This window comes from Thermobia domestica, chromosome 13 (genome assembly GCF_964235325.1).
Source record: "Thermobia domestica chromosome 13, izTheDome1.hap1.1, whole genome shotgun sequence".
Classification (NCBI taxonomy): domain Eukaryota; kingdom Metazoa; phylum Arthropoda; class Insecta; order Zygentoma; family Lepismatidae; genus Thermobia; species Thermobia domestica.
The window spans coordinates 124063758-124083434 of NC_137466.1; the positions used below are offsets into that span (position 1 = coordinate 124063758).

The 19677-nt window shown below is 34.7% G+C and overlaps 1 protein-coding gene across 4 annotated transcripts in view; it reads left to right on the forward strand.

The window, feature by feature from the left end:
* Window positions 1–18770, forward strand: part of LOC145668480 (neuronal acetylcholine receptor subunit alpha-7-like) — a 287737-nt gene extending 268967 nt beyond the window's left edge. For 2 of the 4 annotated variants that reach the window (XM_081736407.1, XM_081736410.1), the window contains exons 8-10: window positions 4134–4275; window positions 4719–4763; window positions 15966–18770. In XM_081736407.1, coding sequence (XP_081592533.1) covers window positions 4134–4275; window positions 4719–4763; window positions 15966–16183 — 405 coding nt within the window. In that variant the 3' untranslated portion in view covers window positions 16184–18770. The remainder of the gene's footprint in view (window positions 1–4133; window positions 4276–4718; window positions 4764–15965) is intronic. The other 2 variants (XM_081736408.1, XM_081736409.1) reach the window with 2 other exon arrangements.
* The last annotated feature ends 907 nt before the right edge of the window (window positions 18771–19677 follow it).

Below are 19677 nucleotides of genomic sequence, written 5' to 3' on the forward strand. Positions count from 1 at the left end.
TTCAAAACAACACCGACAACGTTTGGGAGGTGGTTCCTGACACCAAGATAAGACAAAAAGTATAGTCCAACCTGGGTGCACAAATGCTTAGTTTCGGAGTTATAGGTTGCCGAAAACATGAAAAAATGAACTTTAAAGATCCATACCTCCAAAACTATGGGACCTTCCGTATTCGGATCAAGACTCCACTTAAGAACTTGTATGTGCCCTATCCAAATACCCATGTTTTAGAATCCTAAGGTTCTCACGCAACGGCTTTTATAGAGGGAGTTTGGCTGCAGGCATATAATTTGAAGTACTCACAAACTACCTCTATAAAAATGTTGCGCAAGTACCGCATGATTCTGAAACATGGATATTTCGATAGAATACATACTAGTTCTTAAGGGAGGTCTTGACCCGATTGCGATAGGTCGCATAGTTTGGGAGCTATAGACCTTTGAAGTTCATTTTTCATGTTTTCGGCAACCTATAACTCCGAAAGAAAACATTTGTGCACTCAGGTTGGTCTATACTTTTTGTCTTATCTTGGTGTCAGGAATAACCTCCCAAACGTTGTCGATGTTGTTTTGAAACACCCGTATAGTGGACACAGTAACTTTCCTAAAAGCGACTGGTTTGAAACCAAATTTAGTCAGTTCATTCATATTACAAATATCGAATATGATCCGTCATATTGTTTCAAAAGGAATGCCATTTCAAAATTTTAAAATTTCATAACTCCCTTAATATTAGATCCCATGATAAAGAAAAATAATTTCTAATTTTGGTTTAAAAACTTGGACAGTTGTCAAAAAAAGTTATTGAGTATTTTAAGTGGTATGATAATGTGCGGCACGAAGATTGAACCGGACATTACCGCACTAATGAAATCACACTATGCTCAAATATCTCATTAGTTTTCGATTCGAATTGTCTTTCAATATGCAAGTTTTGTTGCATTTGTATTTTTCTGGTATTTCCATATACTGTTCTCATTAGTTTCGTATCGTATCTCTTTCATTTAAATTGATCTCTACACCATTAAAAATGTTTAGTAGACCTATATTTTGTTGTTCTTAACAGTATGTATAAAAATAACAAAATGGCTATCAGAACAAAATTCAAAATAATATTTAAAAATACTTTCTGGTATTAGATTCTAATTATATTTATCTCTTTTGCTTATCTTCGCGACCCCATGAAGCCCTCTTACGACCTCCTAGGGGTCGCGGCAACCAGGTTGAGAAACCTGCACTAGGTTATGGCGTACGCTGCTTATGTAAATCTGGTGGGGAATGATATGAGAACAGTAGAAATAAATGCAGAGGATTACTAAACTCTTGCAGGAACATGGATTTAGAAGTAAATACAGAGAAAACTAAATACATGGAAGATCGCCGGGACCGTAATACTACTAATTATAGATGCACCAAAATATCAAATAATACTTTTGACAAAGTGCATACTTTCAAATATCTAGGATCAATATTAACAGACCAATATCATACCCACGAAGAAATTAAATGTCGACTAAAAGCAGGTAATTCGTTTTATTATTCAGTTCAAAATCTTTCGTTGTCACGAATTCTGTCGAGGAATTTGAAGTTTAAAATAGATAAAAGGATAATGATTCCTGTTGCGCTGTATGGTGTTGCAAAACATTTTTCCCTTCTTTGAGGAAAAGACGCAGACTGAAAATATTTGGAAATAAAATCCTCAGACGAATATTCGGACCCAAGAGAAACGGGAATGAGGAATGACGGAAACTTTATAACAGGAATTGCATAATTTACAGAGTTTGTCCGGGAAGTAATAGGACTGATTTTATTCCGCCATGACTGTACTTCGGAGCGTGCGCGCACCGACTGGATCCGGTAGAGGGCGTTCCTAGCTAACGAACGAGCGGCTGGTCAGTTGTCTCCGAGCACACGGAGAGTTAGGACAGGCTTTTTCGCGCGACGTGTTTCTGTGAGTGGTGCAAGCCGAAAATGCAGCGTTCATTAGAGCAGGGGTACGCGATTAAAGTCTGTGTTAAACTCGGTAAATCTGCGACAGAGACGTTTGATATGATCAAGCAGGCTTATCCAGATGATGCTTTAGCAAGAAGTGGTGTGTTTCGGTGGCACAAGGCCTTTTCGGAGGGCCTGCATACCGTTTACCAAACAGTTTTAGGGTCATCAAATGTACAGGTCATGTAGCCAGAATGGAAAAGGAAGTTGAAACGTTAGGTGCAGATGGGAGGACAACATTAATATGGATTCAGCAGAAGTAGAAATACAAAAACTGGATCCAGTTGGCTAAGGACAGAAGCCAATGGAAGTTTTGTGAACGTGGTATTGACTCTCCAGGTTCCATAGACGATATTGACTGTTTTAAAAATGATGCTCACGGACTACAGAGCACTATTTTACAAGTCAAAATAAACCGAAAAAATATATAATTGTATAGCTTTCGGGTCTTCGTGTAGAGACGTGAATTGCACTACGTGGCAACGTCGCAGATAAAGAACCACAGAGCAGATATACCAATCCATGAAATAGTTACATCGATCCTTTCCAGATAGCAGTTCAGTCGATGTACGTTGACACTAGCACCACCTATTAGCGTAACAATCGATGTAACTGCTTGATTGATTCGTAGAGCAATTCTAATGTTTCCAAGTTAATCTATAACGTTGTCACATAGTTTAATTTTGATTCCCTATAGCGGCTGAAGGAGGCTTCAGAGGGTATACCATGATATAACATTCTCGCTTTCTTTTGACCTGAAGAATAGTGCTCTATTATCTATGGGCGCCATTTTTAGAACACCCAATATATATACATATATATATGATTTGTATTTTTCTTATTGTTATTGTTTTCGTATATTTTTATTTTAATTACATGTTTATGTTTCATTATTTTATTATGTTTTATTAAAGGCTTATAAGAATGACATTCCTTATTATTGGGCAACTTAACATTGGTAGTAACTACGGGAAGATCAAAATCGAGGGAATCTTACACGGTGCAAATGATATATAAATTAAAGAACAAAGCACAATCGGACGTTAAAACTGAAAGATGTGATACATCAGGGCGGCCGACAAAGATCTAAGTTGTAATCAGCTACTTAGGTAAAAATCCGAATTTCGACGTAAATGGTCATTATGGCCAAGCAAGTTGGAAATTTTGTATTCGCAATGTTTGTAAATGTTGTTTAATAGATGGAATTCAGATAGGAGTTTAGGAAATTAGGAAACTGTTCAGGAAATTAGTTGAAGTACAGTAAGCATACTTTAATTTACGTAAATGAGGAAGCATTATTTTATTTTCTTTCTAATAAGAAGCGAGAGCTTAAATGGTTTTATTTGATTGAATTCTTCTTCAAGCTTATTTAACCCTTTCGTGGGCGAATTTTTCTAAAAGGATTCGAAGATGTTTCCTCTATGCTCCCCAGCACACACTCAAAACAAACAAACGAAATCATTTCTCGAGTACAATTCCCATTTCCATAGTGAAAAAACATGACTAATGGGAATATTGCTTCCCAGTGCAGCAAATAAAAGCATACCTATGATCCCTTGGCGGGAAGTATGCTTCCCATTGCCCACAAAAGGGTTAAATGACAATTTGCAAAAATTAAACTTTATTTATATACATCTAATGTTTTATGATTGAATCCTAATTTAAATAATATTACTTGATGTATATGGCTATTATAAAGTATAATTTTGGGTGGCAAAGAGACATTTAGAGAGGTGTGAAGAATATAAACTTAAATCACATTATAATTTGATTATTAAATTATTAATAATTATTAAAACGCGCTTTCATTTCAAATATAGGAGATAAATACTTCCATATTGTCTGAAACACAAGATGGCGCAGGTACTCAACGCAGTTAATTGAATTTTCCTGTAACATTTCTGCAATTTTTAAACGAGCAACTTTAAAGAAATCTACTTAGTCGAAACCATTAATACTCACAATACTTTGCTTTAAATCTACAACTACGTACTTTAGAGAGTGAAATATTTTATGGTAAGCGGGAAAATCAAGTAAGCTCTCAGTTTAACGTTTAAACGTAATGAAAAATTAATTTCCTCAATCATTTTTATTGTTAGTTTAATAAGAATTATATTTCTAGTTTTATTTTTATTTTCTTAGCAGGATATGAATCCTCACACAGGAACCCGCTTGGGTGCACAACGAGCTGATAAATGGATGTCAGAAGACAGCGTCTCCTATGATCCCCAACAGAGGTCACCTCGATTTATCACAAGAAGTAGTAAATCTGACTCTAGTCCAGGTAAAAATAAGGATTGTAATTCTTTTTAACTTTTATTTTCTAAGTTCGTACATGTGACATGAATAGTTGTAATTTGTCATATAATGCATTTCTTTTTCTTTCTTTCTTTTTTTTTTTCTATTTGTTATTATTAAAGCCTAGCAGATAAGATGTCTACTTACTAATTTCAGGTTGGGAATTTTTTCTCATTCTATCCACCAGGGTGCAGCCAAAAATTTTTGTTGGGGTGGAGGGGGTCCAAACTTAGGGAGGTTCCATACTACAAGCCACGACGTCTATTTTCCCGTAATATTGAACAAGTTTTATTATGTATTCGATAAATAATTGTAAAATTGTTGCCTTCTGTTCTTTGTGTAGGTTATATATTATTTTTCGCTCCTTCTAGTTTATTTCTGCTTCACTCAGAATTTTGAACATTTTACATTATCAAATGCTTATTTCAGGTCCACAAATGCTACGTAAATTGAAGAGTTGGATGCAAGAACCAGGTAAGTCCACTTTTAGAAATTTCTCCCCAGCTGCCTGTTTCTTGCTCTAACTTCACGATGAATACTATATGTTGGTATCTCCCTTGCATTATAACACTGAATCCACATGACTCTTGCATACAATGTAGAGTGATTTTTTCCTACTGAAATGTGTAAAAATATCAAATTCGTTAAAAAAATTGGATCTACCTGGTTCTTGCATCCAACCCTTCAATTGTTCTATCTACTCGAATTCTTTCTTTTGGCAATCCTCTTAGTATAAGTACAGCTTCCCACGTTCCTGTTTTCTTTCTAAATTCAAATTGCCATCTACTAGTATTTCTTCTATCTTGATTTACAGTCATCTATAGAGAATGTTTGTAAAGATTTTTGTAGCGTGTGTAAGCAAGCTTATCGTTCTGTGATTCTCTCATTTATCAGTAACTACTGCTTTTGGTATTGCCACTATATTGCTGCTCTTGAAGTCTGTAGACACTTGCTCCTCTTCATACATGTTGTTAATTAATTTATAAAATCTCTCCTGAACTTCCTGTCCCGTACTTTGTAAGATTTCTGTTGGTATCTCATCCACACCTGAAACTTTCTTGTTTTAGCTCTTGTAATGCTTTATTGTATTCGGATCTGAGTATGAATTCTTCATTAGCCCTTTTCTACTTCCCCCATGTTTTCTAATTCTTCTAATTGCTTGTCGCTTCCTTAGAGCCTTAATAAATATTTCTTCCATGTTTCCAATCTATCTCCACCTTCAATTATGGATCTTCGTTCTTTATCTTCTAACGCACTGATCTTTGGTCTCCCCGAAAAAAAAGTGGTAAACTGAGCTTCGAAGGGGACTAGAGTAGGGTAATCTGTTGAACATTCCGGCTAATAAAATTGATTCCCAGTTGAAAAACTTTGAGAAATGCTTGCTACATTATTAAATTATAGCTTCCGGTAGAGTCTTCACTACAGCAAAATTAAACCACCGCTAATTTTAGAGTTTTTCTGTAATATCTTCAAAACAAATAAAAATATTCCAAAAGCAGAAACGTAATGAACTAGATAATACAATTTTGCATGCGATACCATTATCACAACTCTTCTATCTGCTTTCGATTTACAACTGTAAATAGATTTAGCATTTTTTGCGGGTTCTGTAAATAGCGGCATACCAAAAACAGATTGTGGAATTGTGGTAGTGATGAATTGTGGTAAAGGTATCACATGCAAAATCATATTGTCGAGTTCACTACGTTTCTGCTTTTGGAATATTTTTATTTGTTTTGAGGATATTACAGAAAAACTCTAAAATTAGCGGTAGTTTAATTTCGCTGTAGTGAAAACCCTTAAGCATGGAAGAAGATAGTAGTTTCTTGCTATTTCACAGAAATGGTTACCGGTATATTGTATTTTAAATCCATTTGCTGTTAACAATTCTGTTATAGTGTAAAATCTTAACTGTTTCAGTTTGTCCTTAGCACGTACTTCAAATTCATAGTGTTGTGTTTATACACCTATATCTTCCAAGACTTCTCTTCCTTATAGCACGATTAAACCTTTGTTTCTCATTTACAAAGAATATTATGAATGAAACATGAAGTACACGAGCTTCAAGTTAAGCTTTACTTACCATTTTCACGCTTTAGCTACAATAGGTCCTCAGTGAAGCAAAAACCACTCTCACATAATATCTCTTTCAACAAGTAAAGATCTTTTTTAGTGCGAACCGTAGGAAACGAAGACTGCAAGGTAATGAGCTGTCAGAACTTTAGCAGCTATGTTGTGGAATTCAGCTAAAGTGGGTGTAAATCAAATTGACGCATACGGGACTCGTAGCTAGAGATTAATCTTGTCTTATCTTGCTCTATTTGGTAACAATCCACACTTTAATAATCTTCTTTTGTATTTAGAATAGCTTTACTGCATTGTTATTATTATAAAGAATAAGAAATAAATAACGCATCTTTATAATGTAAATAAAAAATTGACAATTCTTTTATATTTCTAATTTAATTGTGTCTTCACTGAGATATGCTATATTCGAAAAGAAGTTGATTTGCTGTGTCTATTAATATTGAGCAATGATACCAATAGGGATGCACGCGAGACGAGACGAGACGAGAAATGGAAAAGTCTCGCGTCTCGTTTCGACTCGCAAATGTGAAGTCTCGTCTCGCGTCTCGCCTAAAATTTTGAGTCTCATCTCGCGTCTCGCGCGAGACTTTCTCGCATGGACTCGCAGTCTCGCATATATTTTGGGTCAAAATTTTGCATGAATGATGATGCGATATTCTGTCCGAAGGCAGTTATTTGACCTAAAAGTCCCTTGGCAAGGTGAATCCATGGTGGTTTGCCATTGCTTTCCATGGGATGAATGTTCATAACATCCTAAGGGGACGGAACCTAGAGTTCAACATGGTATCCGAATTTGTGTCCCCTCCGCTCCAAATCCAAAGAAAAGTTGTGCTCTAATTTGATTGCTGGACCATTAATTTTCGTCAAATTAATAGCATAATTTACAGCAAAACCAACATAAATTGTTGCTGGATCCAACATTGTTTTCCAGCTTAGAGGTTTCCAGTAATATTTGGCTCTTCTAAAATATCGTCGCCACTATCAACATTTACACGTTTTGGTCGTTTCCTTGAAGGGTGATTTTCCATTATAAAGATGCTTTTATACCACCAAGAGCGCTTGTAGACAACAAAAGAACTCCTCACAACACAATACGACCCAATTCTTTCGCTTCGTTCGCTCTTATAGCAATGTTGCATTATCGCATTTTATCAACTTTCGCTTTCAACTTATATAGTGCTGCCAGATCTAGAAAATGAAATTACTGACAGATATAGGGCCATTCCTACCATCTCCCACCAAACCTATTGGGCCATCCTACCAAACCAGTGTTTGAATTAAACTTACGAACTAGAGGGGATGTTTTTGATAAATATATATATATATAGAAAATACTTATTCCATGTAAAAATATCATGTTATTTCTGCGAGCCGGGCCGGGGATAAACTTTGACGAGAAGGGATTTCCCCGCCATCCCCCAACATTAATCGCTAGTAGTAATCTGAAAAAGACAGAAACAACAGAAATATCACATTTCGCAGCAATAGGGAGTCTTATTCGCTTTTCAGACCAAAAACAGAAGTTCATGTATTCGTGCGCGCCCGCGTGTATGTGTTTGTGTCGCGAAAAAAAGTCCTAAATCTATGCTTTAATAAATTACCAATTTACAAAGCTTTTCTTTTTTAATGATGTTTAGAAACTAAAGAAGGCTTTAATTCTGAAAATCAACCTTGAATAATAATAAACCTCATAAAATGTCTATTGCCCCAATCACTTTTTGTTCCTGGAGGCATTAACGCTCAACTTAGAAAACTCAATAAATGTAAAATCACTAAATATACAATTAAATGTAATTCATAAACGTTGCGAGACTTAACCGAGTCTCGTCTATCGCCTCGTCTCGCATGGTATAGTCTCGTCTCGCATAAAATTTTCACTCTCATCTCGTGTATCGTCTCGCAAATGCGATACGAGACGAGACTTTTCGCATCTCGCGTACATCCCTAGATACTTACAATGGTTGAAATCAGGGCCGCCACGTGGGTGGGGCGACCGAGACAATCGCCCCTGGCGCCGCAACCAGGGGGCGCCAAGACGACAATTGAACAAAATTCTAGGAATTCAGATTATCTTGGTAAATGATTTTTTTTCTTACAAAAATAATGTTAATTCAGATATTTTAATAAAATCAGGCCACGGTTAAGTAAACTTTATTTATTATTTCATAAGGACAACACAACAGGCCTAATGCCCAGTTATAGTATCGTGTACTTACTTATCTAACATAGCTACACTATTATACATACACAAATATACGTCGTTTAATTATGCAGAAGTTATTGCCTGAAGATTGTCTTCAACTTGTTTTCGGACATTACTAAATACATCTACTACACAAAACCTAATCATTTCGTTATACACACTGGCGTCTCTGGCATGTAAAATTTGGGTGGGACATCAAAGAGACTGATTTAAATGGTACTACCTAGCCCAACCTGTTTATTATCTTTGAGTCCATGTGTTACCTTTCTGCTTACCTTCACGGACCCCCTGAGGCATATCAGGAACTCTGTTACCTATTATATTGCAAATAAATAAGATAATTATTACTTATATGTAGTTCTGTCGTTATTAAATAAATTAAATTAGAATAAAATATTGAATATTTTGTACTTCAAAATATTGGGGGGACGCGCCCCCCTCGTACCCCCGCCAGAGACGCCCATGGTTATACAAAGTATATATATATTCTCCATACAGGAGGCTTATATAATATGTTAGTTCTTGCTTTTCTACAATAGAATGTCGTAGTGTTTGTTTGCTGTTCTAGTCTTACCTGTTGGGACATGTAATAACACTTCTGAAACTAATTGTGGACAATCAATTTTACCGTTTAATAATTTATGCAAGAAAAACATATCAAATACCCATCTCCGTTTTTCGAATGTTTGAAGACTAAAATTCGTTACTAAGTCTTCATGGGGGACATAATTTGGGTAGAAACCGGTTTTCTTGTATGCAAGCATTTTTAAAGATTTTAAACTGTATATTTTCTATTGCATCAGAGTATTTAGTGACATTTGGTGTCCAAACAGTAAAACAGTATTCTAATTTTGACCTCACATACGAAAAATATAACCTTATAAATGTTGATTCTTTGTAGAAATCCTGCCCTATCCTATAAATTAAACCTAGGTTTCTATATGCAGTATTCGTTATTGCGTCAACGTGTTGAAACTAAGGTTAATTTGCTATCAAATCTAACTCCTAGATCTTTGATAGTATTTGGGGTAGACAAGGAAGTGACACTTATTGTATAGGCAAAGTTAATTGGATTTTCTTTCCTCGTGAAAAATATAGATTTACATTTGGACACATTCAGGACTAATTTATTGTTATCACACCATATTTGAACTCTCTCTGGAGCCTGTACAAATTTCACGCAGTCACTTGAACTTACTTTGAAGTATAATTTGAGATCATCGGCTATAAGAAGAACTTGAGAAGTTTTAATACACGGAGGAATATCATTAATAACAAGAAGAAAACACGGAACTTAGATTATATCCTTGAGGGACTCCCGATAAATATCGAACTTGAAAATTACCGCTAAAGTAAAACATTGTTTAGGATTATTGAACTGGAACTCTTTCCAGCCCTCTGTGAGAAGAGTTTTTTTAAAATCTTTCTTTATCTTTTTATTTGCATCGTTATTTGTATATATTCTTTGTTAGCTATGTTGATGTGTATCAAGTTCAAAATAAACAAGAATAGCACTCGATTTCAATAATTAAAAACCATGTTTTCATTAACTTTTATGTTTTAACTACAAACGCCATTCACTTTAAAAAACTGATAAAATATCAACTTCTTTTATCTTACATTATGATCTTACATTCCACATTTAAATCTAGGAGTACAGAATAAATTCTGGTTGTTTTTCATAACACATTTGGGGGGGGGGGGGCGCCTGGGAATTCTCGTCCCGGGCGATTACAACCCTCGTGACGGCCCTGGTTGAAATGCACAAGGAAAGAAAGTAGTAATTTATGTGCATGTGTGAGTCTTCTTCCCGAAGGCAGGTTTTAGCTTACTTATTTCAACGCAGCAAAATGTAGCTATTAAGCCAGTGGAGAAAAGATAGAGTAGGCTGTTCGTTTCCCCTGTGGCTCTAAAAGGTATATTCAAAATTGGAAACTAAACATGACGTAGAGGAGAAGGTTGAGAATGAAAACGCGGGATTGCAGGTGGAAAAAAGCTGTGTAATTATGACTTCACTTTTTACATACCAATTAATAATCGTCTGATATAAAGAACTTTGACTTCCTATAACTTCAACTGAAGAAAATGTTTAGGCAGGCCCTGGTAATTGTTATTAGCTACAAGGCTACCCAGGCATTCTTTTAAAGAAAAGAAAGTACACAATGTGAAAATTTAAGTTTCAGTTTTCGAATTTCCTTCACCCACTATTCTCCGCTCACAAACCCGTATAATGAATGAATGAACAATTCAAAAAATAAAAAATAAATAAATAAATAAAAAATAAAAAATAAGCTTTCCAATTTGACGAGTGGAAACTCATTTAGTTTGATTTTAGCCCTGTATGCTCACGGAAGTATTAGTATTTTAGATCCTGTTAATCTTAACAGCACTGAAGGTAGTTTATCAAGCAAATATGATATCCATAATTAATTTCATAGGATTACATGTAGAACGTATTTTTTGATTGTTCATATCTAATGATCAACTGAATAAATCAGCCATCAACAAACCCGATTTCTAAAATTTGGTCCTCCTACATCCTGGCCAAAACTGATGGCGATCAATTAAGTAGTTGGTGAGAATCTGTGTCTTCCGGAGGGATACACGGACAGACAGTAAATACATAAAAGAGTCTTTGTTAACCCAAACTCCTTAATAAAAATTACAGAAAACAATGCCCTATCTGATGATAGAATGTTGTGTTCGCATTTTTCTGTTTCTCCGGATGTCACATAGAGCAAGGGCATTCTTTCACTATTCATTTCATTATAGTTATTCATTTCTCAACGTTTGCTTTAGCTTAGATCCAAAAGCAAAATAATTAGGAAAGACCGAGGATAGATCGAGTGTGAAAGAAGAAGAAGAAATGTAAACTAAATGAAATGAAATCTGTAGTTTTAAACCCCACGGGTAGATCCTGTAGGCTAAAAAGATGAATGATTGACAAACATAATTATTGAAAATTTGGTGTGAATGTGATTGAAAACGACATAAACAAGAAATATCCTATGATCGCGTCGTTGTCCACCACAAACTGACATGATAATGTAGAAGCGAAGCAGGGATACCAGGTGATAGCTATAGGCCTACCACTGTCTGATCCTGACCCCTAAGAAGAGAAGCGAGTTCTATTGCTGTTGATCTGTTTTGCTGATTGGTGTCGGTTTCTTTGCCCGCTCTAATTTTTTTTATAACAATAGAAAAGCCATATGTTCAATACCGCTTTCTCTTCGTTACAAACTGGCTAGTGCACATGGTCCTAGGTTCGATAGCCGGTATCAATACTAAGTATCAAATCTAACCTAAATAATCATACAATTTCCACTTTAAGTAGTTGGTCTGCTGAAGACGGAAGTTGAACTTAAAAATTAAAAAAAAAAAAAAAAAAAAACTATTTGGTACCGAATCGTTAGTTATGAACATCGTAGTTCCTAAATTAACAAATAAGTAATATTAATTTAAAATGTAAAACCTGTTTAACAGGTACTTACAGTGCTTGTTGACAACAGTGGTATATTATCTTCTTTCACGACACATCATTTGTCGCATATTTTGATATTTCTAAAGCTACCTAGAAAGAGCCTAAAAGCTATCCTAAGGGTATCGGACGCTGCGTCAAGGCTGTACCTAGGGATTCTGACTGTATTAGAACCAACGAAATTTTAAAAATAATATTCATGCAGTTGTAATAAATGTTCTTGTTTCTATTAGACTAGACTCTAATCTTAGCTATTTCTTTTTTCTTGGGTAGAATTTTTACATAGATGTTCCTACGAACTCTACTTTGGTGCGGTTACTATATTCTGAAATGCCACATTTCCGTCTGGGTAACTCTTATATTGTATATACACATTAACTTTTGAAATAAGAATGATAACTTTTATTTTTTACTTCCAAATTCGTCTTGAAAACATTATGAAGAATGTATTGAAATGTATGAAATATAATAATTAACGGATTAGGATTAGATTTCTGGGCTGTCGGCATTTAAGGCAATTTAGCCCGTCACGTATTTGAGGGATGACGTCCTTCGGCGAGCACACTATCCGATAAAAAGGAAGGAAGGGAGCAGCCTGGGCCTTATAAGTTAGGTACTACCCCGCCATTTGGCTGGTGTGAATGAGGGAAACCCAGGAAAAACCTCACCCAAGATTGCTAGCCTCAAAAAGCTGTTACACTTTCTTGACCCACCAGGAATCGAACCCAGGATCGCTCGCACCAAAGGCGAGAGCGTTAGCGGTTACACCACGCGGGGCCACATATAATAATTAAACTATAGTACTTACCCAGCAATAAACTAAAGTACATATTTTCAAGTAGAATTGGTCTTCTTTTAACAGTTCCTTTTTTGAATCCAACCATTCAAATATATCTTTACATGTGAAATGTATGAAGTTGAATTGACAAAACACTTGAGCTTAGAAAATGTGAACAAATCAGAGAATTTCAGAAAATGTATGCTGTCGGAAATGTTTATTCTCAAAATGCAGACATGTCCATATAAATGCTGACAGATGGTAACTCTATGCTTTGGTAGCCGAATGGTCAGCGCTCGTGGCCTATGGTTCGATTCTCGGTGGGCTAACACAATATTACCTTGTTGATAAGTATCGTGAGCGACAAAAGGTGTGACGAGCTCTAGTCTGTAGCGCTAAAAGCAACTGTGATGGAAGTCTATGTATTGATCATATGGCAGCTACTTAAACTCTGTCTAGCGGACCAGAGTCCTTTGTGAGGTCTAATGGGGGAATAGCCATGTTCATTTGTTTCTGAACTAGTGGGTTCTATAATAGACTTTTCGTCAGTGGTGGTGCCTAGCAGTTTCTGTAATTAAAAGAGAAGATATATTAAAATGGAAATTTTAATTAATAATCTATCAAAATCTTATATATAAAAAGTAATATTTGTTTGTATGTTTGCCCTGTATCTATATCTATACCATTGACTTGAAATACTTCTAAGTAGTTGTATTGAAGAGACCGAAGTCTAGAAGAGGTCGTAGAGTATTTAAATTTTTTGATGTGTTTCCTACGGTGGGACGAGGATGGTTCAAAGAGAAAAAGCTGGTTTAAATCTTGTGTCAAAAATAGAGTATCTCATTGAACACTTCATGTTAGGAAAGTGAAACTCGATGAGTGAACTCATTCTTAAAAAGAAATTGACATGGAAAAATTACTCTGGGATAGGAAATTTCTAGACGATGAGAAGTGAGGGACTGCAAGAATAATCTAAAACTACCAATAGGCCTATTAGTCTTCGGGTTCGCTGAGATGAATATTGACCCTCCCCGATGCCGTCTAAGTCCAAAATTCAGCCTCTATCAAAATGAAAGAATTGAGAAAGAGTGAACAACAAAATGTTCAAAATGACCGAGATTAGTATCGAATCCATAGATTTCGGGGTTTTTAAGCTGATTGATGACAGTCTTGATGACATTTAAGCCCAAGTTTAGTCATAAACATGTATATCAGCTGTCCCGACAATTGGTAAGGGTAACGCCAAAGGCGTTGCTCCTCGTTTTTTATTCTACTTAATCCTTAATTTTTAAATACTGCTCATAAACATTATTCTTTCCGTGGGAAGCCAGGCAACTCTGCTAGTGTTCTAATATAAGTAATAAATTAACGTGGCATAACCTCAAGGACTCATAGTACGTTTTGCCACTTTACGTCTCTATAAAGTCTATCAAGAAAATCGATATTATTATTATGTCCTATATAAAAGAGTAAAATCCTTACTGACGGACAAACAATGCCTAGGCCAAACTACTTAAATGTGAAATCTAGGTAGTACATATATTTTTGTGACGTAAGGTGCTACTAAGGAGAACTTGACATTTGATGGGGGAAGTGGATGTCCCAATTATTTTAATAAGATGTCCATGTCTCAGATTTTTTTTTTAAATTTGGAGACATGAATTCGTGTATTTAGAGTTTTCATTAAGAATAATTAAACACGTTTGTCGTATAATGCTTATACTAGAAGGGAAGTAAAGGGGGAGTAGTAGTGGTTCACTAAGAAGAAAAGTGTTTGAATTTCGTGCGAGGCTTCGTGTTCAAAGAATTCTATGTAAAAGATACAGAGGGAAAACATTGTTCGCAATAACAAATGGGGGCATTTACTAGTTATTTATTAAAACCCATTGAATGATATTGTAAAATGATAAAAGGATGATCTTATATGGCTTAGGGTTGGGAAACCTTTACAGCCTTGTGCACCAACGAAGTTTAAACAAGCGTTTACTCAAACGCGTTCAACATTAAAACTTAAAGTTTAAACGTGTTTCCAGGACTTTGGTTGCACCATTGAAAGTCGAAGTTTAGTACACCTCGTTTAAGTAAACTTCGGTCAATTTGTAAAATCGACTCTGATTGGTTGTCGTCTTTTGTCTCTAATCTTAATTTAACAAAGTAACAAATAAAGAAAACATACCGCGTGCCGGTCTTTTCGACTTTCGAGATTGTGTGCATAGAGTTGTGAGTAGTCTAACTTCAGTGATGGTAATTGTGATTGAAAAATAATGAAACCATGAGCAAAATATTTTTCCGAAAACGAGAAATGTATTGTAATTTCACTAGTGAAAAAATACAAAGATATTATTGAATGTATACAGACTGACTTGGATCAACGAAGTTTAAACCCCCAAAATCCGGCCGTTCAAGCTAAAACCAAGTTTATCTACCATTTGACCGAAACCGAGGCCGTGCAACAGACATTTTCACCGAGCTTGGTTACGACCCTCATTCAACAGTTGAACTTCGTTGGTGCACACGGCCAATAGTCTTTCTTCAAAACATTCAAATGTTCCAAGGTGTGTTCCTTCTTGATGCAAGCAAATAATATTCTTAACCACCTTTTTATTCAAGTATGACAAGCGCCAGCTAGTACAGTATTAACGAAAAAATTAGGACATTTGAATTCTTTAAATACATTTTATGTATCTTTACATTTTTGTTCCTTGCAAACATAAAAGTTCTAGTTCTTGGGGTTTAGATGATCTGAACTTGACTATTTTTAGTTAATATAGTTTTAATAAGCGTTTCATAAGCTTTTCATTGACATGCTACTTACCTATATTCGAATAATATGAGTTCTGAACTGTGTTTCTTCCAGGGATAGTTACTCGGAGCTAACATATATATTAATTTCAGACTAATCGTACTCTTTTGTATTGGATGCGTTCTTCAGCAAATAGTGGTCAGTGCAGGCCCTCACATTTTGATTTTGACTCCTGGACAACATTTTATGAAAGTCTATTACTTAAGGTTTCCTTTAAAGTAGTGTTCAAATGTGTGTCATAATTTAATATTAATTTATTAAAAATCTCAATAATTTCTTAACTTTTCTCCTGAAATCTGACTAATAATATATATTTTTCTTTTCAGATAATTTTGAAAACCAGTTTATGAGAGTTTTAACGAAAGTACATCAAACAATTGAACGAAACGAAATTCGTCTAGCAGAGCAAGACAACAAAGAGATGGCAGAACTAGAGTGGAAACAGGTGGCGCTAGTGTGTGATCGTTGTCTTCTTTGGATTTTCATGCTATCAACCGCCATTACAACCACCGTTATTTTGTGTTCTTCTCCCTACGGGCCATGATTCAATGTTTCTACTGACTGTAATATTAAAGATTACTAAAAAAGAAATAATTTAATATTCGTCTCGGTCGTGGCTGAAAAAAAAAAAGAATAAATGAGTGTGTTTGAGTGGTACTTTATTTTAATGAACACTAATGCTTGTGAATGAAATTGGTTTCTGATTATAAACACATGGAAAGTTATGTAATTCAATGGGTAAATGATTTCAAATTTCACATAAGAGAAAATAAACTACAGATAGGTAGAGAAAGGCAGTAACTTCTTTGGGAATGATTTTACATAGGTTTACAACAATGTTCCAAAATAAATTGAATACTCACCTCCTTTTCTGCACTAGGGGGCGCAGTGGCTCAGTAGTAGAGCGTTCACTCCGGTGCTTGGGGTTCCTGGTTCGATCCCAGCTCGCACCGTGTGGACTTTGTGGTGGACAAACATCATGCTCGTGGGTTTTCTCGGGGTTCTCCCGTTTCCTCCCATTTTCTTCATTCCCATTTTACTCATCTCTCATCATCACCGTCTTCTTTAGCCTAACCGGCATAACCGTGGGACGTAAAACTTAAAGATTTAATTTCATTGTTTTCCTTTTCTGCACCTTTCTACTTAGACACGAGTGCCCATCAGTTGGAGTCATCTCAAATTGAGAGAAAAATATGTTGGGACACTTAGCAACTAAAGTTTGATATAAAAAGGGTATCAAGGGTAAAAAGGATACAATAACACACGTTTTAATTAATGGTGCACCAGAAGAATACGGTATGTATTTGACAAAGAGGAGGGGAGCATCAAATATTGGTCTTGAAAAATGGCGGGCTGGGACTTCAAAGACAAGGTGGAATTAACCATGGGAACCTATATATACTATATAGATGGTATGGGCTTGCGTAAAATATGTGTCTAATTGCAGTATTAGTTATACAGACCTGCAGCTTTTCAATCTTGACATACTTAAACTCCATCAATGGTTCATATACTTGACTAAAGAGGCCAGGCGGAAATTCCCGCATTCCAGCCCGGGGTAGTTTGCCATAAATCTAGAGGGAAACTATGTAAGGAGAATTTAGGGGAACACATCTTGGGCTATAGAAATGAACACTCCTGCCTTAGCTAGAGTTCTATAGACAAAGCCATATCTTTGGGAACACACTTTATTTTCCGTATTTTTTCTATTTAATTTGTTTGCAAACTTATAGATCAAGGTGTGTTACCAACTGGTGGGAGTAAATAACATAAAACATAAGGTAGGTGTTCAATTTATTAGAACATGGCGATAAAGTCGTGAACAAAAGAAATAATTATATTTTACAGATATTTTCTTTTGTCGTAGACTGTATAAGCACTTGATGTGAGTTATCTAAAAAAAAAAAAAAAAAAAAAATCTTAACCACAGGAGATTTAAGTACCAAGATGAAGCATTATATGAAAGAATGCATTGCTATAATACTGTTTTTACAACAAAAAAGCATTAAGATATTTGATATAGTGTTTTAATTGTATTTGTACTTATTTCTTAGCGAACATGTTTACAACGATAATTTCAGATGCATTCTTTTGAATGTGTCAAATGATTTAAGAGCTCAATATAATGACATGTTGTTATACAGGTGTATTTAAAGAGAAGAATATATTTTAAAAAATGAATCCGCCCTTGAAATTGTTTTCTTTATTTGGGCAAAGAGGACAAGTAAAAAATGTTTTAAAAAACAAACAATATTTCAGTTATTGCATTAAGTCATGTCAAATGAGTAATTCCACTGATATATCAATCTACGACATACTTATGAAAAAATGGTAACTCCATCCACCAATTATTGCTTTTTAAATTATAAAGAACAAATTCAATACCAATTGTCCTCTCAATATCTAAGACTTGGGTTTACAGTTCACAGAAAAAATTGAAAATTTTAGACATAATCCTTTATAGATCAAGACAGGTTTCCACCAGCATTTATTCCAACACTTCCAAATATCTATTTAATAAATATAGTATTATTTTGTTTAAAAAATCACGTCAATAGAATTGCATAATTTTAATATACATAGCTTAAAACCATAGGCCTATATCTTAAATATTATTCCAATTATATAAGGAAGGTATGTGATATAATTATTTTCATTAGTTCATCGGAATATAGTTTCATCACTTATGGAATCACGGGTGTAGGGAATATCAAAGTAAGATAATTAAGAAGCAATTATTATAATGACACAATAAAATTTGTCTTTAAACAACAACGTTATTTTCTGTTGAGTTCTACACCATTGATTTAAACGAGAAAAAGTTATTTCTACATTACGTATTACCAACCACAGCTATATTCCTCAGAGAGATAAAATTGTTAACAAATTATTAACATGTTAAGAGCTGGTTATTCATCATACCATCTGTTTTGAATTTATTTTTATTTTTGTTGTTTATGTATTGTGAATAAAGTGTGTAATATGATATTAAGAACTTTTTTATATTAAACTGATCATGAAATGCATCTCTATTCTATGAGCTTGACATTCCCATTATTTATTAACATAAAATATGTGGAGCATTGTGGACATTATATATTATAGCAATAAACTATTGGAATAAAATGAAACTTGTGTTTACATTGAGACATAAAAACCAACGTTTTAAGAGGTATGTATGGCGTACCTGAATAACCATACACTATCTGTATGAAAGTAAGAAGGATGACAAAAGATGTTAAATTAAAACACTTTGTTACGTTGACATTGAAATATCTCCCCTAATTCAGAGTAATAACAAAATCTTTGTCATTTTCGACAAGTAAGTATTTTACCTAAATACTCAATTATACAAAACTTTGTCTCATACAGGAATTCATGACGCATTAGGAAACTTAATCAAATTATTTCTTTTATAAATCCAGTGTATAAATAAGTTAAATTATTATTAGCCGTCGAAATAATAAATTACCAATAAAGTACTAATCAACTCATCAACTTGATACAAACTGTAAAAAATAACACACAAATATTAACAAATTCCCTACTAGTACTCTATAACTTTTCATCACATCATCGCAAACCTTCATAATGCTTCACGTAATTTTTTAAAGCAGTTAATGGATTTTTTTCCACACCAGAATAAGCAAACCTTGTGCTAGAATACTGTCCTGCACATATACGTAAATGTAGGTTCGTTCCTTTCCTGATCAAAGCTCAATACTCAATTCACACAATAATACCGAGCGATCAATAGCTAGTGAAGGCTTGTTAGTAGCCACGATGATTACTTTCACTATTACAACTGAATGAGGATGCGCCGCACTATTCTAGAACCCTACCCTAAGCCATTACTGTATACGCTTTTTAAAGTTTAAAAAAGTGTTTTTCTCTACTGTGAGCGGTGAGCTTGTGTAATTTAAATTCCAAGTTAAGCTAGGTGTTGTTAGTAAAAGGAATAGTATCTGATAGGAAACTAATAATGGATAAGGTACTGATTAAAAATACTCCATCATAAAAATGATTATTTTAAGATTA